The 19,225-nt window shown below is 43.0% G+C and overlaps 1 protein-coding gene across 1 annotated transcript in view; it reads left to right on the forward strand.

Annotated features, from left to right (window-relative positions):
• Nucleotides 1-7,004: 7,004 nt before the first annotated feature.
• Nucleotides 7,005-19,225, forward strand: part of LOC146699527 (collagen alpha-6(VI) chain-like) — a 46,784-nt gene continuing 34,563 nt past the window's right edge. The window contains exons 1-7 of the mRNA XM_085472498.1: nucleotides 7,005-7,093; nucleotides 11,673-12,260; nucleotides 13,171-13,728; nucleotides 15,960-16,574; nucleotides 16,900-17,457; nucleotides 17,692-18,243; nucleotides 18,514-19,092. Coding sequence (XP_085328624.1) covers nucleotides 7,015-7,093; nucleotides 11,673-12,260; nucleotides 13,171-13,728; nucleotides 15,960-16,574; nucleotides 16,900-17,457; nucleotides 17,692-18,243; nucleotides 18,514-19,092 — 3,529 coding nt within the window. The 5' untranslated portion in view covers nucleotides 7,005-7,014. The remainder of the gene's footprint in view (nucleotides 7,094-11,672; nucleotides 12,261-13,170; nucleotides 13,729-15,959; nucleotides 16,575-16,899; nucleotides 17,458-17,691; nucleotides 18,244-18,513; nucleotides 19,093-19,225) is intronic.

Here is a 19,225-nt window from a genome sequence, read left to right on the forward strand (position 1 = left end):
GAGAGGAGCAGGTGGGCGGGTCGAGTCTGGATTCAGTTGCGTCGCTTGAAAACTAGACGAGAAATAGAAGCTAAAGCGAGTCCGAAGCCACCACGTCCCGTAGCTGTATATATGAATAAATAATAATAATAATAATAATAATAATAATAATAAAATATATAAAATATACAGAGTTGAATATGTGCAAAACAAGTGGCATTTATATACAGTATGGAGTGCATAATGTTGAAGTTCCAGTAGTGAAGCTGAGGTGTCTATGACGTGTTCAGCAGTCTGATGGCCTGATGGAAGAAGCTGTCTCTCAGTCTGCTGGTACGGGACCGGATGCTGCAGAACCTCCTTCCTGATGGAAGCAGTCTGAACAGTTTATGGCTGGGGTGACTGGAGTCCTTGATGATCCTCCCCGCTTTCCTCAGGCAGCGCTTCCTGTAGATGTCTTGGAGGGAGGGAAGCTCACCTCCAATTATCCGTTCAGAGCACCGCACTACTCGCTGGAGAGCTTTGCAGTTGTAGGCGGTGCTGTTGCCGTACCAGGTGGTGATGCATCCAGTGAGGATGCTCTCAATGGCACAGTGATAGAAGGTCCTGAGGATGCGGGGGCTCATGCCGAATCTTTTCAGTCTCCTGAGAAAGAAGAGGCGCTGCTGCGCCTTCTTCACTGTTTTGTTTGTGTGTACTGACCACGTAAGATCCTCAGCCAGATGTACTCCAAGGAACCGGAAGCTGCTCACTCTCTCCACAGCAGCGCCGTTGATGGTGATGGGGGTGTGTACTTCTCTGCACCTCCGGAAGTCCACTATCAACTCCTTTGTCTTTGCGACGTTGAGGGTGAGATGGTTGTCTTGACACCAGTGGGTCAGGGCGCTGACCTCCTCCCTGTAAGCCGTCTCATCACCGTTGGTGATAAGACCCACCACTGTAGTGTCGTCCGCAAACTTCACAATGATGTTGGAGCTGTTAGTGGCTGTGCAGTCGTAGGTGTAGAGTGAGTACAGGAGAGGGCTCAGTACACACCCCTGTGTGTACTGAGCCCTCTCCCTGTGTCTTCTGTTTAAAACAGAACTTCAAAGTGTTCTTGGTCCCTGAGAATTTCATGTGGACGCCTTGTTTCTAAAACATTTATTAGGGCTCCAAATGCTGTAAGAATCCGGTCTTTAGTGATGACGTGATGAGTCCTGCTTCCGCCCAAACGAATCTGCGTTTAATAAGGCTGTTGTGTTTTTAACATGTTTGAATGTTTTGTATGTATTTAATCTGAACAAGCCCCTAAAAACAGTGATCACTGTCGGCCTCTCTCGCTTTATTATCGCTCTTCATTTTAAAGCTCAGATTTGAAACCTCACGATGTAACTCCAGCCCAGCAGCAGTATATTAATGACTAACCTCGTATTGTGGATGGATTATCTCAGTTGTTCTCCTGACTGAAGTTTGGTCCGTTTACAGCATCCTGCCATGCGATTGCATTTGTCCCGAACCATCAAGTTAACTTTTATCAAGTGGAAAAAGGTTAGCGTTCATCCTCCAGCTTCACTGTGTTTATGCTAACATAGCTGTGTCGCTAGCGGCCACGTAGCATATCGTTATATAGCAGCTAGCCCAACTTCAGTAACCCTACAAACGTCACTGCTGTTTAGCTTTCTGTCTTCATTTATGTTTGAAGTGATAGCAGAGCTGTACGTTTGAATTTTTCATAAATCTCTCAGTCAGAGCATGCTATATCATGCTTAGGTGGAAGCTAGCGAGCTAACTTCCTGCTAACTGTGTTAAACTTCATAAATCCTGTTTTCATGGATGCTTGGATGTTAAACTTAATCTTTACACCTGGTAAAGCAGCAACGCTGATCATTTTATTGAAGATGAAAGAATTTAGACAGTTTTTAACTCTCAGTGATGCTGCAGTGTTCGTTTGACTTTGAGACCTGCAGCAGAGTTTGGGCCCAGGCACAGCTAATGATGTCAGACTTAAAGACTGGATAGGGCAGAGTAAGAAGCTCAGAGAAGCCAGCAGTTAGAAACTCTTCGGCACGACTCTGAGATTTTAAGCTAAAGGTTTTAAGCTAAAAGCGCACAGATGCTTCAGTGTGACCAGAAAATCCTTTTGATTCACAAGTCAAACATGTAAATCCACCTCTAATGAGGAAGATGACGGGAGGAGCCGGAGGAGGTGCCACCTTTCCTCCTCCACCCCCCCGCCATCGCCCCTCTCCTCCTCTAAAAGCAGCCCTGAGCTGCAGCTCTGGATCAGCTGTGTTTGGTTGCAGAGGTGCTGATGCTGCTGCAGCAGAGCTGTAAGTGGGTTCACGTCTTTTTCTCTTTAATCTTGCAGTCAAAGAAAATATGCAGATTTTTCTGAGTCAATTTGGGAAGTTTGGAATTTCCTGTTGTGTCAGAGAGGAAATGATTGCATGCGCAGTTTACCGTCTGTCTCCTCCTGAAATATCACCTGATGATGTCTGATCACAGGTCAGTTTTGTGTGATTCCAGCTGTGATGTTGTGAAAGCAGCTGCTTGTCTGCTGAGACTTTTAGTGGAGCTCAACCTACAGACTGAGCTGCAGCAGCTCACGGTGTGTCAGAGCAGACGGGATTCATTGAGAATGTGCTGCCTGATGAATGTTGCTTGGATGGACTGACACTGCTGACTCAGATCACTGGAGCAGCAGCTATTTATAGTTTGTAGATTCAGATGACTATTGAGCATGTTTTCAGATCTGCCCATATCTGTCATATTATAATTCAGATCGGTACATTTACATATTTCTGTATCTATAAAAAGGAAGCTGACACTTTCGAGACTTTATCAAAGGTGTGAGCATCACAGCGAGGCCTTTGTGTCAAAGTAGCTGAAGATAAAACAGAAAAACATGAAGATTTTCCTGTTCTGGGATTTTATAAAAATATTCTGCAGTAGATCAAAAACGAAAGAAAACCATTAATCAACACATGAACATCACCTCTGACGTTACAGCGGTTTTATTAGAGACACGGCTGAGCGTTTTGCATTTTTCATTTTGCATAATTTTAAAAAGTTTAAATTTGTTCAGTATTGAACGGCAGAAATTAGGTTTTCTTTTTGGAAGTAAGTAAAAGGAAAAAAAAACAGCGGCCGACAGCCTGTAAGCAACGGTAGACTGGTGCGTAACAAGCAAGCGAATAATGAAGAAAACAGAGAGAGGGAGGGAGGGAGAGAGAGGGAGGGAGAGAGGGAGAGAGAGAGCTGTGCATCGCGGTGGAAGCAAAACAGTAAAAGAGTGAATCATGACGATGTTCATGTGAAGCTTGGATCTTCTTTTGCTGCTGGTTCGGTCAATATTGTTTGGAGAGACATCAAACTAACAGCTTTAGAATCGGCTCATAAAGGACGTGAACACAAAGCGCCGACAGATCAGAGTCAGCGAGCTGTCGGCTTCCAGCCCCGACCGTGAGAAAGTCACATCTCACTGATTCTGATCCGCGGGTCGCGCTGTGTGTTTACGTCTTTGTGTTCCTGCTCTCATTTACTGTTTTAGCTGTTTGGTGGTTCTTGAAATTTTGTGAGGTTCAACCTGAGATTCTGGCGTTTTGGGCAAAATAAATTTATATTAAAAAAATCGATTCAGAATTTTAATGAATCGATTTTACGTTATCCAAGCCAGAATCGATTTTTAATCAATAAATCGATTATCAAAACCCAGCCCTAATGCTGAGGTGCAATTCAGCCATTTGATTCATGTTACAGCAGCTCATGAGTGAATGAACACAGTGCAGTAAAAGTACATTTTTCCAAACATTTAATCAAATTAACCTGAGTAGGGTTGCAACGTCAGCATGCAGTCAGGTTCTACAGAGTCTTGCTACTGATTTTATTCAGGCGCGTCGCAGCAAGCACATGTGGCCCTGAGGACTGAACTTTGACCCCTGGCGTAGAGAATTAAGACGTGCTGTTTTACCTCAGCGGGCTTTTGTGGTGACTGCGTGTGATGGTGTTTGTTGATGAGCTACAGAGATGCAGCCTGTGTGTTCTTATGTTCATCAGCTCATGTGTAAAAACTCATTCTGCCTACGAAGGAGTACCAGGGCCATATTTAAAAAAGAATATTTAAATAATCTCCAAAGGCTGATTCTGTTCATCTGGACGCAGCGTTTTGTGGGAGAAACGTTTCGTCATCATCCAGGTGACGTCTTCAGTCTCAGCTGACTGCAGGTCTCAATCTTATAAACATACATTTGCATAATGACTGAAACAGCCCACTGAGGAACAATGGGCTGGGAGGCAGTTCCTTCATCATGATTATGTAAATGTGCATAATTTCCACTGAAAATGCTCCGTCCAGATGAACAGAATCAACTTTTGGAGAGTTACTTATACACAGCAAAATCTCCAGTGTTAAATTAACACTGGAGAGTGTCTATATGGGTCCACACCTCTGAGTGTTAAATACAACACTGTTGAGTGTTAAATGAACACTTTTGACAGTGTTATATGTTTAAAAGTAACCTAGTCAGTTTTGAAGATTAACAATGACTAACACTGGAATATTTCTAACATTTTGAGTTATTTTCCAGTGTTAGAAAATCAGCACTGCTCAGTGTTAGCCATTGTTAATCTTCAAAACTGACTAGGTTACTTTTAAACATATAACACTGTCAAAAGTGTTCATTTAACACTGGAGATTTTGCTGTGTACCTGGATGACTAAGCATGCATCGAGAAATGTTTAAATAATGTTATTACTTTCTTATACTTTTGCTTTTTATTTGCTTTAGCATTTAATCAAAGTTTATATTTCATGAAAAAGGTTGAAACTGGATTTTAGATCTCTAATCTCACTCCTTTTCTCCAGAATCTGTTGTTAATAGTAATTTTAAGAATAAAGTCAAAATATTATATTTACTTTTCTTTCTCGACATTTTGCTACAGTACGTTTGCGCGAGCTTGCATTTGCAGAATGAATGAGGTTTGACTTCTCGTCTTTTTATTTATTATTTATTTTTGAAATTCTTCAGTATTTCATAGAATTGATTAACGATTCTGATTTGAGTGTTTTAGAATGATTAAAAATCAAAGAAATATTTCTAACTGGCAGAATATAAAAATGTTGGTTCTTGTGTTGTCTGTGTTATAACTAACTCATCTTTGCATTTCAGATTATTCTCTGACTCGAGCGAACCTTTTTTATTTGCCCTAAACACCAAAAAAAACTTTAACCAGTGCTCGGTAACGCCTGACATAGGAGGTCAGGTGGACAGGCCTCAGTGTGGTAAAGGTTAAAGTTCATAACAGTAGAATTAGAAAACTAGAGAAGATTTCTCAGGGTGGCATGGAAACCAAAGCCATTTCTTTTACACCTACTGTTACGTCCTGTAATGTGCATTGTACATATATGGTTACAATACATCAAAGCAGTAAGTATAGAGCTTTGGAACTGACGTATCGGCACAATGTATTGTGGGAGCGTGGCACCATATTTCTGGCGTGAGCTGGAAGGAAGGTTGTTAGAAACATGCTTAAAAGCAGCTCAAAAGAAAAAGGACGGTACAGAGACAGATTGTGTCCAGATGCAAAGAGACGGTATTTGCCAAAAATATCGAGCACTGGAAATGTGGACCCGTATGAAGTACAGCCGTGGAGTAGAAACCCTGAAGACCAACCGCTAGTCACCCAGCCTGATATATTTTCTTATCTTGTCTGTGGAGTCAGCGCGTACAAGGTGAACCAGTTTCACAATTATAAACCTCTGGAGGGACACATCCACGTTTGTTGAATAAAGAAACACATTTTTCAAATTACATAATATCACCCACCACTAACACTACTCGGTTTAATGTATCTTTTGAAAAATTGCCGGTATTTACAGCACAAGACTTTTAAGAGTATTTAACAAGAGCAAGTTTCATTTGTGCCTGGTTTTACTACCAGACTGTTCAGCAGACACAGCAAACCTTCACCATCTTACCCAGGAGGGTCCCCTCTTCACCCTCACATGGAAGAAGTAATCTGATTGGCATGGTGGTACGTTTGAAGCAGGGATTTCAGAGTGCCCGTGTGTAGCGCTGGAAACCAGTCACGATGTGTTTCATCCATTTCATTGGCAAGTTTTTCTGCAATAATGCCAAATAGCAACTCTATAAATAGAACATAGTTCTGCAAAATCACTCATTAGGATGTTTGTTCTAATTTGTTATGACCCCAGATCCCATCGCAAATAAAACTACCCTCATGATGCTTCCAGGTGGGGAAACAATGAAAAGATAAACTATTTTCAAGCTTATTCTCCTGCCGGTTGTGCGTCTGACGTTACGACCACACAGCAAGTACGTGTTAACCGTGTGCTTTCTCTCCTCTTTCGCTAGCGCTTTGTTTGGCCCAGAAATATGGCGCCTCAACCAAAAATCCTGGTCACACCCCCTCCCGTGACATCACGCTCCAAAGCCTATACATCGGTCATGTGATTTGGAGGCGCCGGCATTAACAGCAATAACCTTCATTCCATTTCCAGACTGGAACAATAAACCTCGTGTGTGAAATCTGGAAATGCCCACGGTGTTGATTCAAATGCGCTCTGGGACAACCACAAGCATCGGCTGTTACTCACATAAAGATGTAAAGTTGGTCCCGAGCTACAGGAGGAACCATTTCATTGGTGGAGGGGTGGGGGGGAGGGGCTCACTATGTAATATGTTCTGTTTTAGAGTTCACATTAACTGTTAATTGTAGCTAGGCTCAAAGTGTTAATGCTAGCTTATTATTATTTTAGGGAGGCACATGCCAGCCCATGCTAGCCCTGTAGATCCGCCCGTGGGCAGAGTCACAGGAGAACGTTCGCTCCAAAAACGTGCACGGCAGCACGGCTTAGGTTTGCAAAGCTTCATCTGGACAAACGACTAGACTTCGTGAAATGAACTGATTAAAAAATAAAGTCACGTCATTATGCGTGAAAGCAAGTTCACGTAATTTATAATGTCTACAATGTTGTTGGCACTCTTTCCGTCTTGTTGCTGGTGTAGGAGGAGAGAACTACGTGAGCGGTCCCAACATGACGGGGAGGGCAGGTCTTCTCTTCAGCCTCATCACGGCGGCACTCTTCTGTGGCGTCGCTGCTCAGACAGTCAGAGGTCGGTACTTGAACGCAGCATGCCGGGCTGTGTCTTTGAAACCTGAGTTTAGATACAGGATAATCCAGGTGCTCATGTGCTTTTGTACATTTCATGTGATTGCTTTCAAAGACAAACTGTTAACTATCAGGGGCACGGTGTTGCTTCCAGACTAAAAAGTCTATTTTATCCTTTCTAAAGGAATTGAGACACCAATTTAATTCATTTTTCTGCTGATATATTTCTGTTTACTCCATTAAAGTGTGATATTTTTCCGTTTTTCACAATGGTATAGCATCCAATAGTAAGCAGCAAAAAACCAAAAACAAATCATGACTATTTGATTCCTCGGTGAGCTCATAGCGTGTGCCGTAGAGGGTTAGTGGGATTAATAGTAGAGAACAGGAGACAGAACATTTGTTTCATGAGTTCATCACAATTAATGGAGCTTAGTTGTGTTAAGGTTCAAAATATTGGAGATGGACACCAGAGGAAAAACCCACAATAACAACACTGGTCCGGTCGGGTTGAGTCAAACGATGATTTAATGATCACACACGTGGGAGATGGACACTGTATGCAGACGGTCTCAGATCTCATCTCAAAAAACACATCTCCATAGTTTTATGAAATCAGGGTATTAGAACGCCCCCTCATGCGTAGTGACAGGTATAATACAATCAATGTTGACAATTTTATTTAACACAAAGAATAACATTGTCTCCTTCCCGAGGGCAGACGCTGACTGCCCCCGTCTCCTGGAACCGTCTGTACCCTGCTGAGACACAACATGGCAGCTACAAGGACTCTTTCATTTGTTAAGACCATCAGTGTGTATTGCTCTAAATCAAGTATATAATATTAAATGAATATTGCTGGATCAGCTACTTCTACTTAAAACATATTAAAACATGACTAAGCACAAAATCACCAAGAATAACATCTTATAAGTGCTGTGTAAGCGCGTGCGGCCTTCCAAGCTCAAAGCCTTTGCCCTCCATAGATCAGCCAGACTCGCGCTGGCTGTAGCTTTTAACCTTTAATTACCTTGAGCACAACTCTAGAATAAGCAACAAACTGCAATGTGTATGGAATGATCATGGTTACATCTGCAATGGAAAATCATGTTATTATTCTGGTACCTGTAAGAAAAGATCAAACTAAAGTTATCACCATCACTGTAATGCAAAGAATAATGTAAGATCAAAAACTTCAATTCATGCTTAATGCAAAGCTGGTTATATATAGGGTTGCAAAGGGGCGGAAAATTTCCGGTAAATTTCCGAAAAGTTTCCGGTAAATTTCCATGGTAAGTTAAGCTTGGGAATTTTGGAAATATTCCATATTGGAAACTGTCCATGGAAATAATGGGAATTATGGAAATTAATGGGAATTTAGGAGAACTAACTGGGAATATATTATTTCCAAGCATAAATATAAACAGAAATCATAAGAAAACCTCCATGCAAAATGTTTTCAACAGATATTTAAACAGATTTATTTGTAAGTACAGTAGAATAGAACACGTTTCAATAACTTGTTTCATGGATGAATAAAAACAGAAATGTTGAGTTCAATATTACCATCCCCTAACCCCGCTCATTCAAAAATGCCCCCTGTCCAAAAATCTCCACAAAGTCCCATTCAAAAGGTTAAATGAAAAATGCCACTTATCCTCCAAAACGCCCCATTAAACATTCAAATCTTCCTTCAAGCAATCCTCTTTTCTCATTTTTGCTCAGTCAATAGACTCTTCCTGGACCTCATCATCATCCAACAACATGTCCACTTCCTCAGCATCCAACTCTGAGTCTTCCTCTTCAGTGTCACTTTCCAGCCTTGTTGAGGATGGCTCTGTGTCAGGCTCAAAGAGCCGTAGGTTTGCCCGAATGCCGACCAGCTTTTCCACTCTCACATTTGTGAGCCTGTTGCGAACCTTTGTGTGGGTGTTCCCAAACAGTGACCAGTTGCGCTCGGAGGCGGCTGATGATGGTGGGATTTGGAGGAGGATGGAGGCTACAGGTGCAAGGGCCTCAGATTCACATAGTCCCTTCCACCAGGTGGCTGCAGATATGTGCTGGCATGACTGCCATATTCCATCCCCTTTCCAAAGGCCTTGCTTTGTTCGATACTTTGCCAAACTGCCTAGAAGTTTGCCTTTATCGAGACCCAGGTGGTCAGACATGGCTGTAATGACCGCATAGGCACCGTTGATCTCTTCCCCGGAAAGTATGCCCTTGTCATATTTGGGGTCCAGCATGTATGCTGCTGCATGCACTGGCTTCATGCAGAACTCCCTCCGCTGTTCCAATGACTTGACCACAGCCGTTTCCTCTGCTTTCAGTAGTAGGGAAGTGGGCAGAATTGTCTGGATTTCTTCTTTGAGTTCTGCAAAAAGGCACTGGACATCTGACAAGATGGCACCATCCCCATCTATCTTCGCTATTGCTGCTGCAATAGGTTTGAGGATTTTCTGACTGCTAGATACTCTTTCCCAGAACACATCATCCAAGATGACCTTCTTGATGTCACTGTCGATGCCTACAGACTGGGATATGGCCATCTCTTGCAGAGACTCCTTTCCCTCCAGAAGGCTGTCAAACATGATAACAACACCACCCCATCGCGTTATGCTGGGAAGCTTCAGTGTAGTACTCTTGTTCTTTTCCTTTTGCTTTGACAGAAATGTAGCGGAAGTTACTTGTTTGCCTTTAACATATTTCAGAACTTGCTTCACTCTCTTATTCAGAGTGTCCATTGTTTTTAGTGCCATTATGTCTTTTAGGAGAAGGTTTAGTGTATGGGCTGCACAGCCAATAGTAGTTATATGAGGGTAGGTCTCCTCCACATGTGCCCAGGCAACCTTCATGTTGGCTGCATTGTCAGTGACCAGTGCAAAAACTTTATCTGGTCCAAGGTCATTGATGATCACTTTTAGCTCATCTGCAATGTATTGGCCTGTGTGTCTGTTTTCCTTTGTGTCTACACTCTTGTAGAACACAGGCTGAGGAGTGGTGATTATGTAGTTAATAATTCCTTGTCCCCTGATATTGGACCATCCATCAGTGATGACTGAAATACAGTCAGCTTGGTCAATGGTCTGTTTCACCTTTGCTTGAACTCGACTGAACTCTTCCAGTAGATGAGTAGACAATGCATGTCTGGTTGGGGGAATGTATGCTGGTCGGAGAACATTCAAAAATCTCTTCCAGTACACATTGGATGTCAGCATCAGGGGTGAGCCAGTTGCATAGATTGCACGAGCGAAACACTCATCTGCGTTTTTCTGGCTAGTGTCATCCATAAAATCAAAGAATCCTCTGATGCCAGAGGGACCAGGAGCTGATGAGTGGGTATCTGACTCTGATACAGCTGAAACAGATTCATTTTCCCCTTGAGTGGAACTCCTGGCTGCTGCATGTGTTGGGCCTTGAGGAATTTTTTTGCACTTTGCAATGTGCTGCTGCATTTTTGTGGCATTCTTCACGTACGTCTTATCACAATACTTACACATATATACAGATTTCCCTTGTACATTAGCTGGTGTAAAATGTCTCCACACATCAGATAGCGCACGTGGCATTTTTCTGTAAAATAAAACAAGAGCTTGTAAAAATGCTAATGCAATGCAAGAGATCGTAATAATACAATTGCAATATGATAATAAACAGATATAAATAGTAAGGCTAGCTAAACAACTGGAATGATCTTCAAAACAAAACAACCAAATGAGGAAGCTAGCATCTTCTTTATGTTATACTAGCTATGGCTTATTTAGCATCTAACAGATGCTAGCATTTTATTTAGCATCTAACAGATGCTAGCATTTTATTTAGCATCTAACAGATGCTAGCATTTTATTTAGCATCTGATTAGATGCTAGCATTTTATTTAGCATCTTATCAGATGCTAGCATTTTATTTAGCATCTTATCAGATTGCTATCTACCAGATTAATACATTTTATGTGATATTCACAATTTAAACATTTAATGAATATATTTTCCCATAATATCATCAAAACTTACCTCACTTGTTAAGTCCACAGGCTCAAATGTGTGCCTTTAATACTCTTTGTCCTTCAGGCTCAAAAGTGTGGTCCATGTGTACATGTGATGGAGGCATGCACAGTGCCAGTAGGTGGTCTCAATAGCCATGCAGCAAGCTTGTGCTCTGTACATGTGATTAAGGAATGGCATGGATATTCAAGTGTATTTGAATTGCATTTGTTTGTTTTTGTCAATATTATGCTAAAATATACTTTCCTCAACTATATTTAAGTTCCCTAAGAAGAGCCAACCTTCAATTTTGAAAATTCCCACTTTATTCCCATAAATTCCCGTTAATTCCCGTTAATTCCCGTTTATTCCCATAAATTCCCATTAATTCCCATGGAAAGATTCCATCTTTGAAAATTCCGGGAATTTTGCAACCCTAGTTATATACTTCTAATGAACTAATAATGCCATATTAAAATATTAAATGATAATGAGAAAAACCTCCCCTCCTTATTCTACAGTTGATAATGTTATTCTGGGACTGTGTGTCATCTCCCTGTAATACTTGTGTATGAACACTGATTTTCTTTTGCTGCTATCCAGAGTGTGAAAACGTCACCGTCGGTGACATCGTCTTCCTAGTTGATGGCTCGTCCAGCATCAATGATAAAAGCTTTCAGGAGATCCGCACATTTCTCCGCAAAACCATCCAGGGCTTTGAAATCGACCCCGACAAGGTTCAGATCGGTTTGGTGCAGTACAGCGATGATCCTTATCCAGAGTTCCAGCTGACGGATCACAGGGACAAGAATTCCCTGCTGGCTGCAGTGCAAAACCTTGCCCACCGAGGAGGCGGCACAAAAACCGGCAAAGCCATAGACTTCCTCCGGACGGAGTACTTCACCAAAGAGGCCGGCAGCCGAGCCGAGCGCCGTGTGCCTCAGATTGCTGTGGTCATCACAGATGGCAAATCAACAGATGACGTATTGGAACCTGCCAGGAGACTGAGGCAGCACGGTGTCATCGTGTTCGCCATCGGGGTCGGAGAATTCAGCAGGACACAGCTTATAACCATCGCTAACTGGCCCTCGGAGCGCTTCGTCCTCACCACTGTCAGCTACCAGAAGCTCCAGGACCAGACCAACAACCTGCTGAAAACGGTCTGTCTCAGTCTGGAGGATCAGACGCTAGGTAAAGAAAGCTGATTGGTTGATACAGTGATCTCTTTATTGCACGATTAATTATATCTAAGAAGCACCTGAATACAGTTTTGACACAAGAATCAACAGAAAGCTGAAAATGCACATTTTGCTTGGTCCATCCTCAGCTGTGCCTCTGAGCACTGTGAGGTGGTGTCATGGTCCTGGGTCTGTTGACCCAGTGTTTTGTGTTCACTTGCGTTTTTCGTCATTTGGTGTTATTATTTATGTTTTAGGTTCCTTGTGTTTATTCTATAGAACCTAGGTTGTTCTGTTTAACCTTTTAGATTCCCCTCGTGTCTTGACTCCTGTGTCTCCTTCTGTGTATATTCATTTAGTTGTATGAGTGCTTGCGCCGTGTTTCTCCTTGTTTGATTTTGTCATGTTTTCCTATGTTCCCCAGCTCGTCTTGTCCTCTCTCTCTCGTGCTCCTCTGTGCTCTCTCGCCCCTCCAGTCTGCGTCTCTGTGTGCTTCCCGTTTTACATTGATGGTCTCCTGTCGCTGTACGTCATGCTCTGTTCGCTCTTCCCTGTCTTGTTATGAATATTGGTCTCAGCTGTGTTCCCCGTGTGCTCCCACGTCCCTCGCTGTCTTCTGTGTAATTATGTCAGCGTCTCCCTCAGTTCCATGTCACATCCTCCCTCATGGTTGTGTGCCTCTCCCTGTTTTCCTGGGTCTAGTATTAGTAGAATTTCCCAGTTTAGTTTTGTATTGCCTTTTTCCGTTCAGAAAATAAAGTTATATTTTGAGTTCACGTCCTCTCTTCCGAGAGTTCGCATTTGGGTCCTCTCCAGCCTGCGCACAGCCAGTTCATGACAGGTAGTAGATCACATGAGCGCTAGGCTTGTTGTATACTGAACATGAACTTGTACTAAAACACTTTTGCTTCTGTCTTCCTCAGCTTTGGTCGACAGGTTTGCAGATGTTTTCTTCCTGGTGGACAGTGGAATAGCTTCCAATCAGTTTACCCTGTTTAGAAATGAGCTTTCCAGACTGTTGAATCGACTGGAAGTTGGAGCGTCTGGTTACCGTGTCGGCTTGGCCCAGTACGGTCAGGACGTCAAAGTTGACTTTCGTCTCAACACTTATCAAACCAAGCAGCAGATCGTGACCGCTGCTCGACGTTTCCGACTGCGTTCACAAACAGGCCAACCACAAAATCTTGGACAAGCTCTGTCCTACGCTAAAGAGAACTTCTTCACTGCTGAGGCAGGAGGCCGCGCACAACAGGGAACCCCACAGTATTTGGTTGTAGTGGCTGGAAAAGACTCGGATGATCCTGTGTTTTGGTCTGCTGAAAATCTGAAAGACGAGGGGGTAATTATTGTGGGGATGGACGCAGGTGCGACAAAGGCTGCTCTGTACCGCTTTGCCAGCCCTGGCTATATCTTTGATTCTTCAAGAGTAACTCTGCTGATTGACCTGCTCACGGCCCGGAGAGTGGAGACTGTCACTGAAGGTGAGAAAGCCGCCATCAGTTCATCATCATCATCATCAGTAACTACACAGCAGTGTTTCTGAAGCAGCTATAAATGCAACGATGGTTTATTATAAGTAAGCCAGAGTTTTCCAGAGGAAGCAGTCAGATCATCCCAACTAACGATGCAGAAAGTCTCCACACAATCACCTGAGGGTTTTTTTTTCAACGTACCTTTGCTCTTTTAAAACTAAATAGCCGTTCACTGTAGTTTAAGACCCGTTACTATCAACTGTGATCCAGGTGTACAAAAACCTGGATCTGGAACATGTCAGCCTAGCCTTTTCACTCGCATGTCACAGTAGACCATAAAAAGACTCAATGAAGGAAGGAAATCCACCATTTCTGTTCTTTTATTCATGAGGCTAACATTTTAATATTTTGCTTAGGTTTTATGCTTTGTTTGGTGAGTGAGTGAAACTCAATCATGCCTGAAATCTGCCTGCAGCATTATCAGGATTCAACGTTATTATCATTACACAGGAAAACGAAACACAGTTTGCATCTAATCAGAAATGCAAAAGCAGTAAGTGCAATAGGAGCAGATTATATACAGATATGTGTAGGATAAAAGATGGAAATAGTTATGACAGATTATGTACATATAAGTTAAGTATACAGATATTTATAATGCTCTACAGACGAGCAGATATACAGATGTGCTACATATATACATATATACTGAAGGCTCCTGTAGCGCCTTGTGGAGGACAGGAGCTGGAAGAGTTGATTGGCAGGATGAGAGGAGTCCCTGAGAATGATGCGTGCTCGGCATAGATACCTCGTCTTGTGGACATCCTCAGTGGCAGGAAGTGGAGTCCCTGTGATGCATTGCGCAGCTTTCACCACCTGCTGCAGTGCCTTGTTGTCAGCAACAGAGCAATTCCCACAGCACACTGTGACACAGTTGGACAGGATGCTCTCTATCACTCAGTGGTGGAAGTTACTCAGTATGACAGCAGACAGGTGTTTTTTCTTCAGTGTCCTCAAGAAAAAGAGGCACTGATGGGCCTTCTTGACCAGGCTGGAGGTTGTAGTTGAACAGGACAGATTCTCAGAGATGTGGGTCCCCAAGAACTTGAAGCTGGACACCCGGTCAACAGCTGTGCCATTTATGTAGATGGGGACATGGGTGTCTGTCTCCTCTCTCCTGAAGTCCATAATGAGCTCTTTGGTTTTGCTGGTACTCAGGAACAGGTTATTGTCAGCGCCACACAGCTTTAGTTCTTCACTGTAGCAGACTCACCTAGGTCTGCAGTCAGAGGAACGGGCTCGGCACACAGCAGAGCAGTTATACCCTGACCTAACATGCTGGGGTCTGTTGGTCAGAAAGTCCATGATCCAGGTACAGGTGGAGCTGCTGATTCCAAGATCCACAAGTTTGGTGATCAGCTTGGAGGGAATAACTGTACTGAATGCTGAGCTGAAGTCAATAAACAGCATTCTTGGATAAGTATTTTTGTTGTCCAGGTGTGAGAGTACACAGCGCTGTGGGTACAGCATCCTCTGTACTCCTGTTGCTTCGATTGGCAAATTGGTGAGGATCCAGTGTGGGGAGCAAGCATGCCTTGAGGTGTGCCAGGACCAGTTGCTCAAAGCACTTCATAACTATGGGCGTGAGAGCAACAGGGCGATAGTGGTTCAGGCTAGTTGGTGATGAGTGTTTTAGCACTGACACGATGAAGATGGTCTTGAAGCACGCTGGCATGTCTGCCTGGGCAAGCGACAGGTTAAAGATGTCTGTGAAGAGCCCTGCAAGCTGCTCTGCACATGCTCAAAGCACACGTCCTGAAATGCTGTCATCAGGGGGTAGGGTTTCTTTTTCTTTGTTGTCATTAACAAAACGAGCATAGAAGTCATTTAGCTCATTGAGGAAGGACAAATCCATGGCTGTCTGTGTGGAATTGCTGGGCTTGTAGTCAGACATGGCCTGAATGCCCATCCACATATGTTGTGAGTCAGAGCTGACAAAGTGTTCTTCGGATTGTAGCTGTGCTTCGCCTTCTTGATGCCCCTCTTCAGGTCATTCCTGGACGTACTGTAGGTCTGAGCGTCCCCTGATCTGACGGTATTGGTACGTGCCTTTAGTAGAAGCCGCACTTCCTTATTCACCCATGTTTTCTGATTGGGGTACATGTGACAGTCTAGGCTTCAGATTCACATCACATACAGTTTCAGTTGGGTTGACTAAACTGAGTCTGCTCCTTTCACAGATTGCAAAACGGCTAACCAGGCAGACATTGTGTTCATTGTTGATGAGTCTGGAAGCATTGGAGAGGAAAACTTCAGGCTGATACGTGACTTCCTGCGCTCGGTCATCAGCAGCCTGGAAACTGGTCCATTTAAAATCCGAGTAGGCATTGTTACATACAACGACGTGCCGACTGCACACATCTCCCTCAACTCATTCAGAGACAAGGCAGACATTCTGCAGTTCATCAGCTTCCTGCCTTACCGTCAAGGTGATACATACACTGGAGCTGCCTTACACTTCGCCCTGAAAAACATCTTCACTGAAAAAAAGGGCAGCAGGGAGGATGTCCCGAAGGTAGCGGTGGTAATCACAGACGGTGAATCCCGGGATAATGTGAAGGAACCTGCGATCGCTCTCCGTCGAGCTGGTGTCACAGTTTTCGCTGTCGGAATCAAAGACGCCAATAAAGCCGAACTGCTGGAGATGGCATCTTACCCCAAGTCTAAGTTTGTTTTTACTGTGGACAGTTTCATCAAGCTGAAACCCCTGAAAGAAACTCTGCAGGCAACCCTGTGCAACACCATCTTCCAGATCGGGGTCCAGGACAAGGAAAGTGATGCAGAGACTAAAGAAGGTTTGAACTAAGCTTTCCTGATAAGTTGCCGTTAGTTTTCCCTGAGAAATGTTAACTTTTGTAGTAGCATTATTGATGCAATGCTCTGTGTTAGTGTTAGAGGTATGTCAAGGTGGGTGACTGGATCTTACCTGATAAATTTCCCAGATAAGAAAAAAGAGTAAGAAACCGCTCATCCATTATTAAGTTATAGTTGTTCATAAGCAGCCTGTAAAAATGCTGGGTGTAAACATGGTTTCTCAAACATTTCAGACTCTGAATGTTCAGTTCAAACTCGCTTTCTTTGACTGTGTGAGAAGATCTAACTCTTTGTTCTTCTCTTCAGCATGTGATAAAAAGGACCTGGCTGACATTTTCTTCCTGATGGATGACTCAGGGAGCATTGAAAATGCAGATTTCTCAGACATGCAGAAGTTTATCATTGAGTTTCTTCATACCTTCCGTATTGGGCCAGACCATGTTCGCATGGGTCTTGTTAAATATTCAGATTCCCCCTCTCTACAGTTCGACCTAACACAGCACTCAGATGCTAAGACAATGGAAAAGGCTGTGAAGGAAATCTTTCACAAAGGAGGTGGAACAAACACAGGAAAAGCACTGTCATCCATGAAAGGACATTTTCAGAACGCAAAGACGAGCCGTGGCTACAAAGTCTCCGAGTACCTGATCGTCATCACTGATGGAGAATCCCAAGATAAAGTTAAAGATGCTGCAGAAGAACTGAGGGCGCAGGGGGTCATCATCTACGCCATCGGGGTGAATGCCTCAAATGATAATGAGCTGAATGAGATTGCTGGGGATCCAAAGAGAAAGTTTTTTGTCAGTAATTTTGATGCCCTGAAAACCATCAAAAATGACGTCATCAGAGAGATCTGTTCGGAAAGTGAGTTAAATTAAGTTGGGCTTTGCTTTGTAGCACACATCATTGAGATAATAAGAGGAGAGGATAGAGAACAGGACCATAAACTATTTCAAAAACTTGATTAGATGTATACATGATTTCCTCTTTCTTTTATGGGACTTTCACATGTTCAAAATTGCCAATTCTAGATTTAGGTAGGGAAATAACTGTAAAAAGAGAAAACCACACTAACCTCTATTTGTTTTTCATCCACAGCTTGTAAAGACATACCAAGCGACATATTTTTCTTAACTGACAGTTCTGAGAGTATCTCTGAGGAAGACTTCCAAAAGATGAAAAATTTCACGAAATCTGTCATTAGCAAGTCCAACATTGGACAGGATAAGGTGCATGTTGGTTTTATGCAGTACAGCACCAACAGACGCCTGGAGTTCGACCTCACCACACACTACAACCTGGAAGGAATGCTAAACACCATCGATGTTATGGAGCAGATGAAAGAAGGCACTCTCACTGGCAGGGCCATCACAGAAGTCTCACAGTATTTTGATGCAGCCAGAGGAGGGCGGCCTTGGATGAAGCAGTGGTTGGTCGTTCTAACAGACGGTAAATCCCAAGATAGCGTCAGAGAACCAGCTCATGCTCTGAGGGCCAAAGGAGTGGTGATCTATGCCATTGGAGTGGATAAGGCTAACAAGCAGGAACTGTCGGAGATCAGTGGCTCATCGCAGAGGGTCTTCATTGAGAATACCTTTGATGCATTGAAGGAACTAGAGACCAAGCTGGCCTTGAAGTTCTGTGAGGAAGGTAAGAGAGGCTGTTTAAAACCATCTGTGATGTGTGACTGTCTAAAAGGTACAACCAAAGGTGGAGTCTGTGGAGGTGCTAAATCATTCAGTCAATTAACTCAAAAAGTTTTTAAAATATTAAACCCATTAATACCTCAGCACAAATGGTTAATGATTGATTTGGTAAAATAAAAATGACTTTTAAAATGTTTGTTTTGCTATTTTAGTTTTTATTGTGACAACAAAAAGTTCTGTTTTTGCTAACCTCCTCTCTTTTTCCTTCATCCAGATTGTAAAAAGACAGTAAAGGCTGATATTATTTTTCTGGTTGATGGTTCTGAAAGCATAAAGAAGGAACAGTTCAAAAGTATGCACACCTTTATGGCTTCAGTTGTGAACCAGACCACAGTTGGTAAAGATCTGACTCGTTTTGGAGTCATTCTCTACTCTGACACACCCAAATCCAGCTTTACTCTAAATGAAATTTACTCCAAAGGAAAAGTCCTTGAAGCTCTGCAGCAGCTGGTACAACCAGGCGGAGGCACCCACACAGGTGCTGCTTTGGCATACTCGCTGCCGTACTTCAACGCTGAACATGGTGGTCGGAAAGATATCAGTGTGCCTCAGATTCTCATGGTGATCACAGATGGAGAAGCTCAAGACTCTGACAGACTGAAAGCAGAATCTGATGCTCTGCGACAAAATGGGATCACAGTCATCAGTATCGGAGTGCAGGACGCAAAGAGGGACCAGCTGGAGACCATGGCTGGTGGTGACACATCCAAAGTTTTCTTTGTCGATAATTTTAAGGATTTGGAAACTCTGTACCAGAACATTTCTTCTGTCATCTGCAATTCCACTAAGCGAGGTAAGAGTGTCCCAAAGGGAATTATTATGCTCCCTTTAGTTGTCTTTGAGTCAGTTCAGTTTTATTTATATAGCAATTACCTCAAGCTGCTTTATATATTATATTATATTATTGTCACGATCCTGGGTCTTAT

This window comes from Copadichromis virginalis, linkage group LG11, assembly GCF_057382275.1.
Source record: "Copadichromis virginalis isolate Kocher_CV1m ecotype Utaka linkage group LG11, C_Virginalis_male_GT1.1, whole genome shotgun sequence".
NCBI classification, from domain to species: Eukaryota; Metazoa; Chordata; class Actinopteri; order Cichliformes; family Cichlidae; genus Copadichromis; species Copadichromis virginalis.